Source organism: Thalassophryne amazonica, chromosome 3, assembly GCF_902500255.1.
Source record: "Thalassophryne amazonica chromosome 3, fThaAma1.1, whole genome shotgun sequence".
Taxonomy (NCBI): Eukaryota; Metazoa; Chordata; class Actinopteri; order Batrachoidiformes; family Batrachoididae; genus Thalassophryne; species Thalassophryne amazonica.
Genome location: NC_047105.1, coordinates 88,334,517 through 88,352,949, shown reverse-complemented (window position 1 = coordinate 88,352,949; position 18,433 = coordinate 88,334,517). Strand labels below are relative to the sequence as shown.

Sequence of the window (18,433 nt, the reverse complement as noted above, 5' to 3'; positions counted from 1 at the left end):
GCGGGGTACGGAGGTGGGACCCGCAAAGAATCCAAGTCATTAAAAAGATACAAACCTCTCTCAGCGGCCACGGAGCTCTGCGGCTCCGATTATCGAGACCATGCGGCGCTGCGGATTTTACCGCAAGAAGTCTGTCCATGCGAGCAACAGGTGTCACCGGCCTCTCCGCATCAAAAAGGCGAGCGTAGTCTCTGGACTTGTGCCAAGTTGGCTGCACCTCCATTCAGTAGACAGAGCTGTGTCTGCGGCTGCACAGCAGACATGGGGGTGTGAGTGGCCCGCGGCGGCATTTAACTAGCGCATGCACTTGATAAATGCATCGGAGGCAGTGAGAGTGAGGCGTTGGGGAAGAACGGCGCCCGCTGTCGATGCCGCCGCTGATCTGAGCATGCAGAGCTGTATCTCGCATTCATTGCAGCTTACTTTTGGATGTTGAAACCAGGATGTGTATAACAGTAACATTACTAACAGATAAAATCAATTTCAATGCGGGATCAGACTGAAGGCGCGAGCGTGTCATCTTCTCCCCGACGTCATGGAAATGATCCGGATGTACAAACTGTTTTAGCAGAGGGCTAAATTTTAGCTGCAAATTTGTCATTTTTAAACGAAGATTTCTCCGCTGAATTACAAATTTGGGCTTACAGATTTACTTTACTGCATTCACAAGGGTCTTATAAATTACATATCAGCTATTTCTTTCTGAAATCTGACCACATTTATTTCAATGCAGGTCTACTTTAATACATACACATACATGTGTACCATTAAAAAAACAAAAAACAAACAAAAAACCCAGTCAAATAAAACCAATTAATCTGGTACAACAAATCAGACATGCAAAGAGCGTTCTCTGGCTGATAGATCTGAAGTGGCAGATCAGGCTGGTCGTCTCTGTGTGTGATGCAGCTCCCTCCCCAGCAGACAGGCAGCCAGCTGTGACCTGCTGGGAAACTTTGTGCTGCTGCCAAAAACTTTGTGCTCCACTCGAGTGGCTCATTCCACCTACCGTTCCCAACCCCTTCAGAGACCAGTGCTGCTGGTCAAGCGGTGGGGAGATGCCTACCTCTCAGACAGTCTGTGCAGCTATGTGGTATGAAGCTGGCTGAGCAATGAGTTCTGCACGGAGGTCTGTGAATTTGTTGTTGTAACACAGTGCTTTGTTTTGCACGTGCTGCAAATAAACCTGTCTTCACCGATCTCTTCTGTTGACTTGCACTGGGGTGTGGTTTGAGCCCAAACAACCCCCCCCCCAAAAAAGGTAAATGAATGCAACGAAAAAAAGAAGAAAAATTTGCGTCTTCTAAGGCGTGTCACTGGTGTGTCCCAACAAGAAATTTAAATGTGTCCTCCACTTTGTGTTGAGAGGCAAGTGAAGAGAAGATAGAGATAGAAAGAAAAATCAAAGGAGATTGTTAAAAAAAGGTTTTCTGCATTCCAGTGCTGAGTTTCCATGACAACCACTTTCACAACACGGTTGCAATTGAGAGCACCCGTAGTGCTGGGTATGTATTTTTGACAAGGTTGTGGAAACAACAACAAAAGCCAACAGGCAATCCAGAAAGAAAAGGGAAGAAAATGGTTTACAAAAGGAGATAAAAGGATGAGTGACTCGGGGTAAATAGGTTTTGATTAAAACGGAGGTCTCACCGAACACGAAGACACATTAAAGAGATGAACTCAAGCAGTTCATTACTTTGGCCATAAAGGTTATTGCTGCTGAGTGAATGAAAGGAGACTATTATGTTCACCTTTCTCAGGATGAGTGGTGCAGATTTAAACTGACCTTTAGTTTTCATTTTGAAATGATATAAAAAGAACTGGACAGGCCCAAGCTCATTAGCTTAAACTGTCACTTGTTTCCAGAGAAGGAAACACATCAAAGAAAACAGAGTACAGAATTTGGTCTGAAACATGTCTTTAAAAACATAGTTCATTTAATTTAAATAACATCATTCATGCAATGTCACATAAAGTGATTGTGAAGAATAATAGAACATGCATAGACTCTGAAAAGCCACTTCTTTAGGTATGCCTGTTCAACTGCCCTTTAAAGCAAATATCTATCAGCCATTCACGTGGCAGAACCTGAACGTGCATATAAGCATATAGACATGGTCAATAGGATCTGCTGACATTTAAACCAAGCATCAGAATGGAGAACTAATAGTGATTTAACTGACTTTCAACTTGGCATGTTTTTTATGTTATAGTGACCAGTGATGCCGGTAACGCGTTACTCTAATCTGACCACTTTTTTTTGTAACGAGTAATCTAACGCGTTACTCTTTCCAAATCAGTAATGAGATTAAAGTTACTTCTCCATGTCACTGTGCGTTACTATTATTTTTCATTGTGGGTCAATAGCAGCATTAAACTTGGTCCGTGGGCAGGAGGTCGGGGTTCGACTGAACTGCCCACTTTCAGTGAGCTGTGAGCTTTTCATCCGCGGTTTTTTGCAGCTGCTCGACTCGTCGTCACCTCTTAAAGCGCGCACTGAGCTTTACAAGGACATATTTATACTTTTTTTCCTCCTTTATTTAGAATTCAGAGCTGAGCCGCTCCGTATCTGCTGCTAAAAACAGCTGATCCTCCGCAACGCGTCAACAACTAACACTATATTCCACTCAAATGCACCTAAACTCTCTTTCTGAGGACCACATGATGTGAAAACGCAATAAAACTTTCTTACCTGTAAATCTGGTCCTGTTTTCTGCATAAATAAATGTTATCCATTCTTTGTGCTCAAACACCAAAGCAGGGGCGAATCCAGATGGAATGGGGGCGTGGGGCAAGGATGTGCCCCCTCCCCCACAACACCCCTAGATTAAAGGTCCAGTTTTGAAGCCGTTTTTTACTACAACTACTAATATTGCTTAAAATAATAATAATTTCGACAAGTAAAATGTTTAGAGAGAATTTAAATGTTAGAAAAATGTTAGAATTTAATAGTTACATTTATAAACAATGTAGGTTTGAAATTGCAAGTTTTACTGTTACAGTGCTGTCAACAGTTAAATATGAGGTCAAGAGAGAGGTCTTTATTTTACTTTTTATAAAACAAGTATTTATTTTCATTGAAATCAAGAAAGAGTGACTGTTTTGGCAAAACAGGTATCATTGTCATGTTGAGGTGGCAGAGGGTTGTTGTCGGCAGCTGGGAAAAGTAACTAAAAAAGTAACTAGTAATCTAACTTAGTTACTTTTACAATTGAGTAATCAGTAAAGTAACTAAGTTACTTTTTCAAGGAGTAATCAGTAATCAGTAATTGGATTACTTTTTCAAAGTAACTGTGGCAACACTGATAGTGACTGGTTTGAGTATTTCAGAAACTGCTAATCAAATGAACGGTGATTCTCTGGCAGAAAAGTCCTTGTCGATAACAGAGATTAGCAAAGAATGGCTAGACCGGGTCATGCTGACAGAAAGACACCAGTGATTGAAATAAGCACTCGCTACAGCTAAAGTCTACAGAAAAGCATCTGGGATGCACAACACCTTGAACCTTGAAGCGAATGAGCTACCAGCAGCAGAATTCCACATTTTGTGCCATTCCTGTCAGCTAAGAACAGGAAATTGAGGCTACAGTGGTCATAGACTCACAAAAAAAATGGATGGAGAAGAATTTTCAAAACTTTAACTCGTCTGATCTATTTCGATTTCTGCTGTGACACAGATGGCATGGTCAGAATTTGGAGTAAACAACACGAAAGCAAGGATCCATAATACAGTGTATCAACAATTCGGGCTGCTGCTGGAGCAGTGGTCCAGACAACTACGTGAAGCCATCATGTCAGATAAAAATCTCTGAGGAATGTTTCCTGCACCTTGTTGAATATATGACACAAATTATGAATGCCTCATTTATCACGTTAAAGAAAAATCTTTGGTCCTGGATGGCAACCGGTCCATCCTCACCTCTTGAACTGGCCATCTATCTGCTATGACCAGGTGACATGTGGATGTCCTGGTAGCCTTTTCCAGTTGTGAAGGTCCTCAGCACTGAGGCAACTGTGCGCTGGAATATGCACAGGGAAGTACACTACCTGACCAGTATCACAGCTGATGTTCCCTCATGATACAAGTGGTTTACCTGATGTCATTCTAAGTAAGAATTCATTTGACACAAAGCCCTTCCAGTGAAATACTCTGGAGAGGCCTTGTACCTAAAGCTTCCCTCACAACTCGCCGTCTGTGCTGCTATGGCCAGTCTAAGGGTGAAAAAAAAAGGCAAAACTGTGTGTGAGTCATGCACGTCATGTGCGTGTGTTCAACACCATAGGTTGCAGACTGCCGATGGAGACCTTCACTGCTGCACATGAAGATTGTATGGGTCCTGCGAAAGGTCAGGAACACACAGTATGCCAGACCCAAGTCAGGCATACAGCTAGAATGGACAGTGTAATGACAGTAAGACGCACGAACATTGCATGGGTGTTGTTAGTCAGCTGTTCTACACAGTACTGCACTCCTACTATTTGTGAAGCCCACAAGACAAAAGCACATTTCACTCTCCACCCCTATGTGTACATACAACGCACGTGACTTGCACACCACACAAGACTGGGAATATATATTGGGGAGATCGTGTAGCATGTAGCATTGTAAAAAGGATTATATTTCATAATGACCAGCCTGAGCGTGACTGAGTGCTGTGTCACACTGACTAAGAGCAAAACGATTAGTTAATATTGTTGGCAAATTTGTTAAGCCTCGGCCCCACCGAATAATAACCCATGAATAATGAGCCATGCATGGGTGAGAAAAGGGAAAGGGACGTCTGGGGACCCCTGCTGGAGCTGTTGCCCTCACGACCTGATCCCGGATAAGCAGTTGAAGATGCAAAAAGGACTTTTGTCGGACAAAAACAAACACAAACTTATAGTATCAGCTCCTCATAGGTTTTCTTCATCAGTCATAGTGTGACCGGGGCTGTACCCACCTGCCCCCCAATAATCTGAAGCACATTTATTTATTTATTTGTTTAGGTTTTTATGGAGAGGAGCTGTGATCAGCTGAGAAATGCTGTCCAAGGTCTAGATAGGAGAAGGAGAGGAACGAAGTGATACTGGCTTTGTTGACATGCTAGCTAAAATTGATTGTCTCATGTGGACCACCTGCGTCACAGGGTACTCCTGGCTGATGGGTGTGGTCGTTTGCAAGTCACTTGCCCACAAACACTGCATATGCACTGTTCGCATGCATCAGACATGCGACTGCCATGGACTAATGGTGCAATAGTCTCCACCCGTCATGTACGACAGCTGAGCAACCTGTATGTGACAAGTATGACGCCTGTAGTCTTTCACAAACTTTACTCTGGATAGCTGCGTCTCGTCTGCAGACTGCCACTCCCTGTGACCCGCACATGTCCACCACACATGCGGTGACTTGTTAGACAGGCCAAAGCAAGCAATCTATCTTTCTTTCTTTATATCAGTCTGGCAGCATGTGTCACTCACTGCATCAACACCACTGACTTGAAAAGCTTTGTTCAAGGCCATTTGAAATATGAATTTGGCAGCCAACAACTGTTTCAACGTAAATATTTAGGACAGCTTAACATGTCCTCTGCAGAGACTGTACCAACACACCTTTTGTGCACTGAGCTTTTCTGTTCCCCATCTACATTCTTGGTCTGTCTGTGTCCGCAAGTGTACTGCATGAAATTTCTGCGTGTGCACATGCATGCCGGTCTCGCCCTGTAAAAACTTCTGCTCTCACCCTCCATTTATGAAGAGACAGCAAGTATTCAGCACTCACCGCATAGTTGTTGAATTTTTATCAACATGTAACAAATTCTCTTAAAAATCACAACACCACAGCAATGGTCTTGATAAGACTGCAAGCACTATCTCACAGTAAGTGAAGTTACAATAAAATAACAACAATTTAAACTTAAGATTTCAGTCCAAATCCAACTATACTATAACTATAGCTATAAACTCTATGATCTATGATAAAGTTAATAAAATGACATATGAGTAGCTTGCATGTATTAGCAGTAGCAAAGAGCTTGTGATAAAATACAGTATGCTACCATTATATGAAGTTTCTTTGAAATCAATGAAAGGATTTAGGGGGAGTTGTGCTCACAAGACTCATGGACCAACATACATGGTGAATCCTGTAGCCCCCCCTTCTCCCCACCCTGTAATAATGTATTAAAACAACTTTTCAAATGTCTCCATTTGATCTGCTCACCTCACAAATCGGCAGGTGTGAAGTCCAATCTTCACCGACACAGCGCTGCCCGCGTTGAGGTAAGAGCCATCAATGGTGATCCTGGTTCCTCCAGACAATGGCCCAGTGGACGGATGGACACGACTGAAGTATGGAGACTAAAGAGGGACAGGGACACACACACATGCGCACACACACGCACACAGGCAGAGGACATGCAGGGCATGATGCTAAATGTAATATTAAACGTATTCCACTCTGTCCTGTGAGTATTGTCTCAGTATGATGCTGTGACAGCACGCTCACATACCACAAAGGTGAAGGCCTTGGTGGACACAGCTTTGTAGTCGGGGTGAATGCAGTCCCTGACACACACTTCCACATAAGCTTCCTGTACCCTATAACCTGTAGCATCATTCAACCGACACACAATCCTGAAAAAAGAAGGGGGAGGAAAGACAGATGGAAGAAATTAGTGTTGTTGTTACAACAATATAATAAATACACTGATTTCAACGTAAACTGATTTTTATTTCTGACAAGAAAGTTAGGCCGTCATCCATGAGTGGTTAGGTATGTTGTGGGGTATGATACAGATCATTAAAAGCTTCTTTTTTGCTTTCAAAAATTAATAAATTGATGTGAAATTTGGTGAAAAGTTTGTGACTACTCTGAAATGGACACAAATTCATTTTGATGCAAATATGCATAAAACGTGACTTGACAGTTAAAGCATAAAATATAAGTTTGTGAAATAGAATATATTCCTGGAGTGACTGTTAATATTTTAAGATTTCTTTTATTGTAATGTAAGGTATCTGGCAGTCTAATGGGCCCCAATTAGCGTTTTAACATTAGCATAATATGAAGGATTAAATGACATATCATTTGAGCCTATTTTTAGCAATGAGTCTGGGGGCATACACTCCTGTGATCGCCTTGGTCTCTATTTAATTATGTTTTATGTATTTTACAAGATATCCAAAGTATACAAAATACAATCTTGATCAAATGTAGCAGACACATTGGGCCTACGGATGGGAAGAGATTATTTGATTTTGATTCAGAATGGTCAACGATCAAGGTCAGAGCGCAAATTTCCATCCTCAAGCTAATATATAGGAAAATGGATAATATTATGGAAATGACATATTTTATTATTGTTGGTAAACATGACTTCAAAAGCCTGGATGCCTGAAACTTTGAAATGTGGATGTGGTATTGCTGTGCCCTCTGAGCATGTTATACAGATTATTGAAACATTTTGGGATTTGAATGGACATCACTATTTTGGGGGCCAGCTACAATAATTTGGAATTGTCGTGCATTTCTTGGTGCATGATCCAGCACATACAATAGTGTTCAGAATAATAGTAGTGTTATGTGACTAAAAAGATTAATCCAGGTTTTTAGTATATTTCTTATTGTTACATGGGAAACAACGTACCAGTAGATTCAGTAGATTCTCACAAATCCAACAAGACCAAGCATTCATGATATGCACACTCTTAAGGCTATGAAACTGGGCAATCAGTTAAAAAAAAAAAGTAGAAAAGGGGGTGTTCACAATAATAGTAGCATCTGCTGTTGATGCTACAAACTCAAAACTATTATGTTCAAACTGCTTTTTTAGCAATCCTGTGAATCACTAAACTAGTATTTAGTTGTATAACCACAGTTTTTCATGATTTCTTCACATCTGCGAGGCATTAATTTTGTTTGTTTGGAACCAAGATTTTGCTCGTTTACTAGTGTGCTTGGGGTCACTGTCTTGTTGAAACACCCATTTCAAGGGCATGTCCTCTTCAGCATAAGGCAACATGACCTCTTCAAGTATTGTGACCTATCCAAACTGATCCATGATACCTGGTATGCAATATATAGGCCCAACACCATAGTAGGAGAAACATGCCCATATCATGATGCTTGCACCACCATGCTTCACTGTCTTCACTGTGAACTGTGGCTTGAATTCAGAGTCTGGGGGTCGTCTCACAAACTGCGGCCCTTGGACCCAAAAAGAACAATTTTACTCTCATCAGTCCACAGAATATTCCTCCGTTTCTCTTTAGGCCAGCTGATGTGTTCTTTGGCAAATTGTAACCTCTTCTGCACGTCTTTTATTTAACAGAGGGACTTTGCGGGGGGATTCTTGCAAATAAATTAGCTTCACACAGGCGTCTTCTAACTGTCACAGCACTTACAGGTAACTCCAGACTGTCTCTGATCATCCTGGAGCTGATCAATGGATGAGCCTTTGCCATTCTGGTTATTCTTCTATCCATTTTGATGGTTGTTTTCCATTTTCTTCCACGTGTCTGTTTTTTTTTGTCCATTTTAAAGCATTGGAGATCATTGTAGATGAACAGCCTATAATTTTTTGAACCTGCGTATAAGTTTTCCCCTCTCCAATCAACTTTTTAATCAAACTACGCTGTTCTTCTGAACAATGTCTTGAACGTCCCATTTTCCTCAGGCTTTCAAAGAGAAAAGCATGTTGAACAGGTGCTGGCTTCATCCTTAATAGGGGACACCTGATTCACACCTGTTTGTTCCACAAAATTGACGAACTCACTGACTGAATGCCACACTACTATTATTGTGAACACCCCCTTTTCTACTTTTTTTTTTTTTTTTTTTTTTACTAATAGCCCAATTTCATAGCCTTAAGAGTGTGCATATCATGAATGCTTGGTCTTGTTGGATTTGTGAGAATCTACTGGTACCTTGTTTTCCATGTAACAATAAGAAATATACTCAAAACCTGGATTAATGTTTTTAGTCACATAGCACTACTATTATTCTGAAACTACTGTAGGTGCAACAGTGGCTGGAGAAGGCCATACTGAAAATAGCAGCAGCAAGAAGAGGATTCATTTGGAGAAGTGGGGATGGGCTGGTTATGTGCCTGGGTGGTTGCCATTCAGAACCCAAGCCAGTTCTGCAGTGTGCCAGATCTGGGAACATGTGACACGAACACATGCTCCCAGATCTGACCTATTTCAGCTGGTCCTGGATAAATAGGTGGAGCCATAAAACATACAAAGAAATACTTTTTAAACATTGCAACATAAATCTAAGTGTAAGCCAATTTTGTGAAAAGGTTTCAGCATCACAACCACAAAAAGGGGCAGAATTTGACAGGCACTCTTTTGAGACATTTCATGTGAAAAATGTTTGGCATGTCAAGGCAAAGGCCAATAAGAGGAAGCTGAACAGCTGTTGACAGCACACCATTTGTCCTCTGTTCTGTCAAAGTCATAAAAAAAAAAAAAAAAACAACTGAGAATAACGTGCATATCTGGACACATTACATAAAATAGTATGTAATAAAACAAATGTTCTATTTGGGGGACTCAGGGATATAAGAGAGAGAGATGCGTGTGTGAACGTGTGTCTGCGTTCATGCATATTGCAGAACCGTAAGCCTTGCACTTGGCCTCGGGCACTGACCGGCCAAATAAAACTCCACTGGAGAAATGATTGAATGGAGGGGGGTGTGTGGCATCGTAGCCCACGGGGAGAACATACACACTTTTACCTCATGTTTCAACCTCTGGAGACACACTTGACTGTTAATTAGCCAGAGCAAACAAATGAGACCAGAAAAAGGGCAAGAGTGTAAAAGTGAGAGAGGAAGAGAGATGCAGAGAAACAGATGAGAGGAGAGCAAGAGGGAGAGACAAAGACAGGGTTAAAGTGAGAGAAACTGATTAAATGAACAAGCTCATATCCTATAAACCTCATCAGCTTCCCTCCTTCCCTGAGATGAGTTATTAACTCTCCTACTTCCAGCTTCTCTGCAGGTGGCCATGGCAACTGCAGCACTGCGACAGCAACGAATGTCACATTTCGATGGTGTGTGCTGGTACTGTTTTTATTTTCCTTCTCCATTTATTCCAAAGTCTTCCACTGTGATTAAAATGCTCAGCCGCCCTGTTAAAGCGAGAGTGTCTCTTGCATCATTACTGCACAAATGACAGGTGGATGCACTGTGCCATTATTACGTGGTTAGAAAGACAAAGTTCATGATATATTTGTAAAACGCAACACTACATAAATTACACCTGTGTCAATCAATGGCAGTTTAATTTCATACTGAAAATTAGTGTTAGACAGAAAGTACTAATAACGCAGTAAAGAGGGGAAACTGCAAACTATTTTTTCTCATGAATTCCAGTAAATTATTCTGTCAATATGGAATTATATCCAACAAATAAATATTTAACAATCAAGGTGAATGACAAGCCTACAAAGGAATTAGAGGTGACACATTTTCCTACTGCGCAATTCCACAGCATCTAAACAAAGTACAAGATCTGGCATGGGAGGAGCCTAAATAAATAAATAAAAACAACGGTGCAACAAGAACAATGTGCATGTGTGTGTTGATTTTGGAGAGTTGGCATACCTCATTCTCTCCACTCTGCAGGAACTGACCTTTGACCTGTGTTGTCAGCCTCATGAACCTGCTCTGTCACTTGTGCTCTAACTCTGATAGGGTCATGAGAATGAGAGCAACAGCACCACTAATGGCCCCATATGGCAAACATCACTTTTAATTAGCATGACAGTTTCACTGACAGTTGCGTCTTTTTCCACTGGGTGCCATGGCAACATGCCAATGCTGCATTACAGGGCTGACAGGGTGAAACTCTGACACCTTTGTGGTTTTGGACATGCTCTATAAGACCAAATAAGCCATCACTTACCTCATACCGCAACAGAATGCAAAAAGGTCTTTTACCCACTGGTGATGGCAGCATGTGAGTGCTCCATCAGGCAAATTTGTGTGTGAACATTTGCTGCTATTATGGTCTTCTTGCATAAATGTCCACAGCTGCAAGATGTCAATGCATGTTTATATCATTAATTGGTTCTCCCTTTATGCCAAGAGTGTCGCAGACAGTTACTTCAACTGTCTGGAAAGGAATGCAATCATAGTGCAAGGCAATACGGCGGCCCTATCTTATGGATGTCAATGTTTACGCATCTGGTTGGTTTCAATCCAGGACTCTCCTAGTAACCTGATAATAATGGTGTAGATGGGTGCAGGTAAATATCACTGCTGTGATTTTCCTGACACCATGCTTAGCTTCTGCGATTGTGCATTAGTTGTGGAGTGATAAAAACAGGTGACAATCCACGTGTATGGTTGAGAAAACAATAAAGAACCATTATCCATAAAAAAAACTCCCTAATGATGCAATCAGTGCACATCTATAAACAGTAAATCAAAGCTCATTTATTTATGAAAAGTATGTCAACATGAAAATGACTTGGAGTTTACTTTTAGTGCTTTGATTCAAGGGAAAACCTGATGTAAATAGTTATTATAATTATTATTAGACCCCGTCACACATAGCACAAATGAGGCTGAATGGCGTCCAAATTAAGCATCAAACCACATTCAAAAAGTGTCGAGGTGCAGTCTGAAAATGTCAGACAGCTGTCTCAGAGCAGTTGACATGGCCGGGCCAAATTGCGCAGCTACCTCAACTGTTTTGCACATGTCCAAAACACTCGTGGCGCCGTCCAGGTGGGACACCTATTGAACAGCAGAGTGGCTTGTTGCCTCACAGCAAGAAGGTGTTCGATTACCACCTGTGGCCTTTCTTTGTGGAGTTTGCATGTTCTCCCCCTGTGTGTGTGGTTTTCCTCCAGGTGCTCCGGCTTCCTCCCACATCCAAAGACATGCAGGTTAGGTGGATTGGAAACTTTATAACTGTCCAGATCTCCCTTGCAAAAGAGATCTTGATCTCAATGGGACTAACCTAGTTAAATAAAGGAAAAAAAAGTGTCCTACATATTCATACGGCATCATAACAGCATTTGGAACAATCTGATCGTGGTCGGGGGAACACTGAAATGCATCGGACAAATCCTGCCCGCTTGTCCTGCTTGTGCCACGTACATGTACCCCCACTGAATCCCGTTCAGGGAGCACAAAGGAAATGTCAATATATAATATTTTTGTGGCAGGCATCCATCATGTGAAGTCGTCAGAGGCTCGGTGCGACACTCACAATGCAACTGAACAGGATGACATCCCTGTAATACACATATTATGACATGTTCACCATCAAACTCTGTCAAAGGAATGACGGTGTAACTGTTTCACCAGCCCATGACACCATAAATAAACATGTAAACTCACCTCCAGTACGGCCTAAGGTGCGTGTCACAGCACAGGGCAGACAATCACCAGGGGCTGCAGCCTGTGGTAAAGTCCCTTACACCCTGGTTGCGCCATGTGCCGAAAACAGTGGCTCACAAATGCCTCGTCCACCACGGCACAAAAATATCCCATGTCAAGCATCGTCCCACGGTGTGCAGTGTGCTGATGATCCAAACGGCCAGGGTGGCGCACAGCCCCTCTGTGCACTCCATGTGCGCAACACATCGCCGTCACCGTGCTGTGTCCGTGAACACAGTGCTGACAGTCCCTTGTGTGGGACACACATGTCCATCCAGCCGGTGCAATGTCCTGCTCAGAGGTCAGTGCGCGCGAGGGAGAGCGTGAACAAGTGAATCAGTGACTGACAGCACTCGAGCACATCCGTCTGGCAGTCTGATCAATCAATCTACTTCCATTTTCTGGGAGACCTGTCGTAATGGATGAAAGCTGCACTGTCAAACCAACAAAGTTGTGTTTCTTATGTTCTCTTAGTGCAGGGACAAAGAGAAATCCAATTCTGCTGGGGCTGTTGCAAAGCTCAGCAAACGGAATATTTATTTAGAAATGACAGATCATTAGAAATAAAATATTAAAGATATAGCACGCCGTGACGCACATCAACGGTTTTGCTGTTCATCCCAAATTGTATTGCTGCTGCTTCTGGATGAAATAAACACAAATTCAAGAAAAATGAACATGTCTACGATTAGACCGTCTAGCAGTTTAATTGAAGCACTTCTGTGTAGTTTTAGTGTACAGTTCAAATGTCACACTGGGTGAAGGTATGAATGTTTGTCATTATTATTGTTTCAGATGATGGCAATCTCAAAATCAGAATTACTTGTGTGACTGTTGAAGACGCAACAAAAGAATGAGTTGCATCACTTGCAATGCAATGAAAGTAAAACTGGAGCACAAAATAATTTTAGGGATGGAACTGCAGTGAGTATGCAGCACTATCATTGCTTTATTATGGTAACTGAAGTTCCGCCTTTCTCACAATTAGCTAATAAAAGCTCCACATAAAAACCCACAGAGAGGTCACTCCAAGACTAATATCACTGAATAAGAGCTGTTCTAGGTTTTATTTTTCACCTGTGGAAGAGTTTGGAGCTGATATACACCATTTAAGCAATAGTTCAGGGCTACTCCATAACTGTGTGCTGGTGCTGCATGTTGAGTCATTTCTAAGCTAATTTAACATGTTGATCAACTGTTTTTATTTGCTGATAAATCATTTACTCTATCAAGGAAAAAAGTGCAAAATGTTAATTGCAATTTTACGAAGCCCAAAGTAATGTCTTGAAATTGCATGTTCTTCGTGTGGAACTCAAAAACTTTGAATTTATGAGACAATCGGGAAGGGGGGAGGCGGCACAAAAACAGTTAATTTATCAACTGTTGATTAATTTACAACTCAATTCATTTTACTATGACTTTAAATGGTATTAAACTGATTTCAGTGACACAATGTACTGTGATTTAAGTACATCAACTGCACTCAGCAACAGCAAGAAGAGTAATACTACAAAGCTTAGCATTAGTTTTATCAGAAAGAAGAGAGCAAGAGATTTTTCAGAAAGATGTGTGAGACAAAGTCAGTGTTGTGCTTCATGCTATGTCACATCCGTGCTGGAAAAACATGCAGAGAAGTAATGAGTATTAAAAACAAGGTGCTTCAGAGCGAGGGTTGGGGTGAAGAGATGAAGAAGGGATAATGTCAACATACTGCTCAGCACTGATGTATTGGTCCTCCTGAGGATTGCAGGCCACCTTGCCGACACGCACTCCGTTCTGGATATCTTTAAACTGTAGACCCAGGTTCTCACCCGTGATGGTCAGCATGGTCCCTCCCTGTCTTGGTCCGGTGTCTGGATACAGCTGAATGGAGGAGCAAATGAAGAGGGAACAAATAAAACGAGCGCAACATATCCATTACTCAAAGGACAAACTCACAGTGCCTGTGGTGTATTTCAGCATGAATTTCTGTGATCGGATGAATTCCTCTGACAGTTTACCGAAGTCATTAAGATCATTACACATTGGGTACAAATTGGATACTTGCTGCTACCTCTTTAAGAGAGATGAGAAATGATCACAGATCCATTAACTCCATCTCAACTCAGTCAAACATGCCCAACCTGCCAACTCACACATTTAACCCAGACCCACCCATCAAGCCCCCACATTTCTCATTTAACCTTGTGTCAATCCACTGAACATGATTATACCACACACTGACCTTTGCTCCCTCATTTATCACTTGAGACCAAAAAAAAAAAAAAAAAAAACTGTGCAGAGGTTCTCATGGCTACCCAGAGCCAGTCTGACCACCAACTGCAATCCCATTCAACAAGCTGCAACCTGGACAATAGCCCTGGTAATAATCAGTCTTTACTAGCATAATTAGGCATGAGGCTAACTGGATTAGAACCTTGTGGGTTTCGATGGGGTAATTTTCACCGGTCCCCTTAGGTATGGGAGGGGATGAGACATTTGGTGAACTGAAGTGGGGTGTGGGTAATTTCACACTTTAACCTCACTTACTATCAAGGATATAGCATTGTCATTCATTATTCTCCCATTCAGACATTACCATTATATACAAGAGTTTAAAAGCATATACGTTACTGCATTATGTTGGAAAAGAGCAGCATATACAACAAATAATTCAAAGGGACAGCATTCCAATATGAACCCGACAATTGGACTGTCCTAGTCTTAGTGGAGTTTTCACAGCATTATTTAACACATACGGCGTCGGGGCCATAATATAGCTGTGAGTGATTAATAGGGCTGTGTTCTGTAACATGTAAACAGGAATATGTGTTGTGTGGGCCGCCAGAAGAGGAGGTACTGCTGGCCCACCACCAGAGGGCGCCCTGTCTGGAGTGCGGGCTCCAGGCACCAGAGGGCGCAGCCGCCTCACAGGAGCAGCCAGGGTGACAGCTGTCACGCATCACCTGCAACAGCTGTTACCAATCACCTGATCAGCAGGGGTACATCAGCAGGACAACGTCTCCACCTCTTTGCCGAGATATCGTTCTACCTGGAAGGTAACGTTCTCAGCTGACCGTGAGATCTTTTCAGTAACCTTTTGTGACTTTTGTGCATTATATAGCAGACTCTTTCCAACGAGAGGTGGAGGTAGTTTTCCTGCCATGTGGATTGCTGGGTGTAAACGCGCCCACATTTAATTGTTTTTTTTTGTTCCTCGCCAGCAGTACCAGGTCCGACACGCGGAGGCAGTGGCCACCTGGGAGTTCGGGACTTGGCGGCTCCAGTATTCCCGGGGTCTGGTGGCGGAGGAAATCGTGTGGTTCCGGTTCTACTTTGGACAGACGTCTTCTATCTTCGAGCCTGCCCACACGACACCTTCTGTGATTTGACTTGTTGTCTATTGTTGTAATCTGTTGTGTTTGTTGTGCCCATTCACAACAGTAAAGTGTTGTTATTTGACTTCCTCCATTGTCCGTTCATTTGCGCCCCCTGTTGTGGGTCCGTGTACCTACACTTTCCCAACAATATGAATGGAATAATCTTTAAACAACTCATGTAAACACCACAATCAAAATACTGGCTAATTAAAATAAGGCCAACAGTCAGGTTATTTCTGTTCATGTAACAATTTCACTAATTTTTAGATTAGGCTTTCTTTCTTAATCTGCTATTTTCCACTGATCTGCCGTCTAACATCATTACAGAAAAGATGTAACTCTGGTAACTCTGGAGGTGTACAGGACTTCACTAATGGAGCCACACAATGGGAACAAAGCCAGTGTCAGGCAAGCTACAACGTAAATGTCACAGTGATATAATTAAGAAGTGTTTTCTCGCCAACATGAGCGAGACTTATGATGAACATCCCTCCCCTTCTCTCACCCTTTTCCTCTCTGGACTTCTGTCTTTTTAATTCACTCCGGCTCATTTTCAACGCGTTTGAATGCAAACTGTATATTTTAGCCGAAGATAAAAGAGTGACTGGCAGACAGCAGTAAGCTGCTCACAATCAACACTGGCTTATCAAAGGAACGACACAAAAGTTGTTACATCTTCAACTACACAACGCAAACAAAACCTCTTTCCAATGAAAGCCACCAGTGTTGCAGTGCTCTACACCCATTCAACGATCCTTTATTCCTCTTCATCTCTGACTTGTCCTGTTGTGTCAGCGGCTTTGTGTGAGGCCTATTGTGGCCGCCTAAGCAGCAGCGCACAGATAGCATCTGTTATTCAGAAGAAAAAGAGGAGCAGAGGAGGTAGGGGACAGCGAGGAGGCGATATGCACATGGCAAAAACCTTCATCTGTGATACAAACAGACACACTTTATTGTCCACAAATGGAAAATTTGATATATGAATGCGTCTGAAAAACAAAAACAGCCTGATGAGACCCAAATCAGTGACGCCTGACATTAAGATAAACTTTAATAATTAAACAAACCTGAAACAAACATTAAAATTTGAGCTCAGGCTTAGATTAATCATTTAAAAAACTTTAATTACAGAGATGGAGATGTTCGTAATCAGAATGGAGGCGCTTTTTAAACAGTAGAAAACGCCTCATTTATTTCACATTGTGCATGCTGCTTTTGAACTGTGTATAACTTGTGACAAACCCATTGAAAAAGCTTTGCATTTTTAGCAGAGCACAACAACTTCCTCAAGTGGGGAGAGAGAGAGAAAGGGGAAAACCCAACTCAAGGCAGAAAACATGCAGTGTCTAGCAGCTTTCTGGTCAGACTGGACCAGACTCAGGCTAAAACTGCTGGAATCATCCATTCTAAAGGCTGTGCTCTTACACTGAGAACTGGTAGGCTGCTTCCACTTATTCTTTCTCTGTTTAAATCTGTCCACTGTTTAAATCTGGCACTGACCGCCTGCCTTTTGCTAATCCCAGTTTCCTATCAAACAATGTCTAAAAGCAAACGTATTGATGGGAGGAAAATGCAGTATGTGCTGCTATATTCTCACTAAGAAACATGAGCGGGACCAAACAGACAATTGATTGAGAGTAGTTGTTTCCATAGCAACAGAAATATTGTTGAGTAAATGGTTTAGAGATGATTAGAAAAGGCCTTGTAGCACACTTTGGACTGTCTTGTATGTGTGGAGCAAAGCAAAATGCAAGCGTCATTGCTAATTTCCACCTGACGCAGTTGTCATGCCCACTATATATGTACTCAAAATAACAATATCACTTGTGCTTCTTTGGGTGTGTTGGTCTAAAAATCAGGTGTGGTTGGGGTAGAGCTGCCCACGTTGATATCTTCTGTCACCAAAAAATGTTTCACCCCACAAAAACAGGGTCTCAAGTTTAGCACTTTATAAAGAGTGCAACAGTTAGACACATCCTGACATAAGCAGGTTGATAACGCACGTGCACACTGTCTGTCCACATTGACACCAATCATCTGAAAGGGTGTAATATTAATATGATGGTGTAGTATGACCAATATGTATGTATGGGGGGGGGGGAGAAAAATTGGGTCATGTTGGAGAGGGATTTATAGAGCTTGAGAAGAGCTTTAAAATGAAACCAAAACCATCCATTTCTCTAACTGCTATGTCTTGTGAGATATGGGCATTTAAATTTGCAAGGGTGCGCTAATTAGCTGAAATATCATTAGTGTGTATCTCACTAATTAAGAAGGCATGGGCAAAAATATGACAGCGGAGAGCATTACTCATGATTCCTGATCAGCTCACAAAGATTTACAGAATCTCTGTGAGTTGATCTGATTGCTTAATATCTGGTTCGGACTACAAAATGCCCATAAAAAATGAAAATGGTAAACCTAACCCTTCTGTGTGCAGAACCCAGCATTGCACTTCCACTTCTCACTACTTAAGGAGCAATGTGCAATGTTTTTAACATTGAAAGTGATTGCAGCCAAAACGCAGCACATGTGGCCAAGACATTGGAAAAGGCATGGTGCTGGCCTTTCTCTGAGCAAACAAAATGTATTTTGTTCACAAAACGTATTTCCACATTTGCTATCATTTACATCAAGAGCCAATAATGACGTTTTTCACTCCAAGTGTTATTTGCCATCGCAAATATTTGTGCA

The 18,433-nt window shown here is 41.9% G+C and overlaps 1 protein-coding gene across 1 annotated transcript in view; it reads right to left on the bottom strand.

Moving 5' to 3' along the window:
* LOC117507223 (plexin-A1-like) overlaps nt 1-18,433 on the bottom strand; it is a 570,294-nt gene that overhangs the window by 97,181 nt on the left and 454,680 nt on the right. Inside the window, 3 exon segments of the mRNA XM_034167043.1 lie at nt 6,206-6,342; nt 6,495-6,618; nt 14,092-14,243. Of these exon segments, the coding sequence (XP_034022934.1) occupies nt 6,206-6,342; nt 6,495-6,618; nt 14,092-14,243 (413 nt within the window).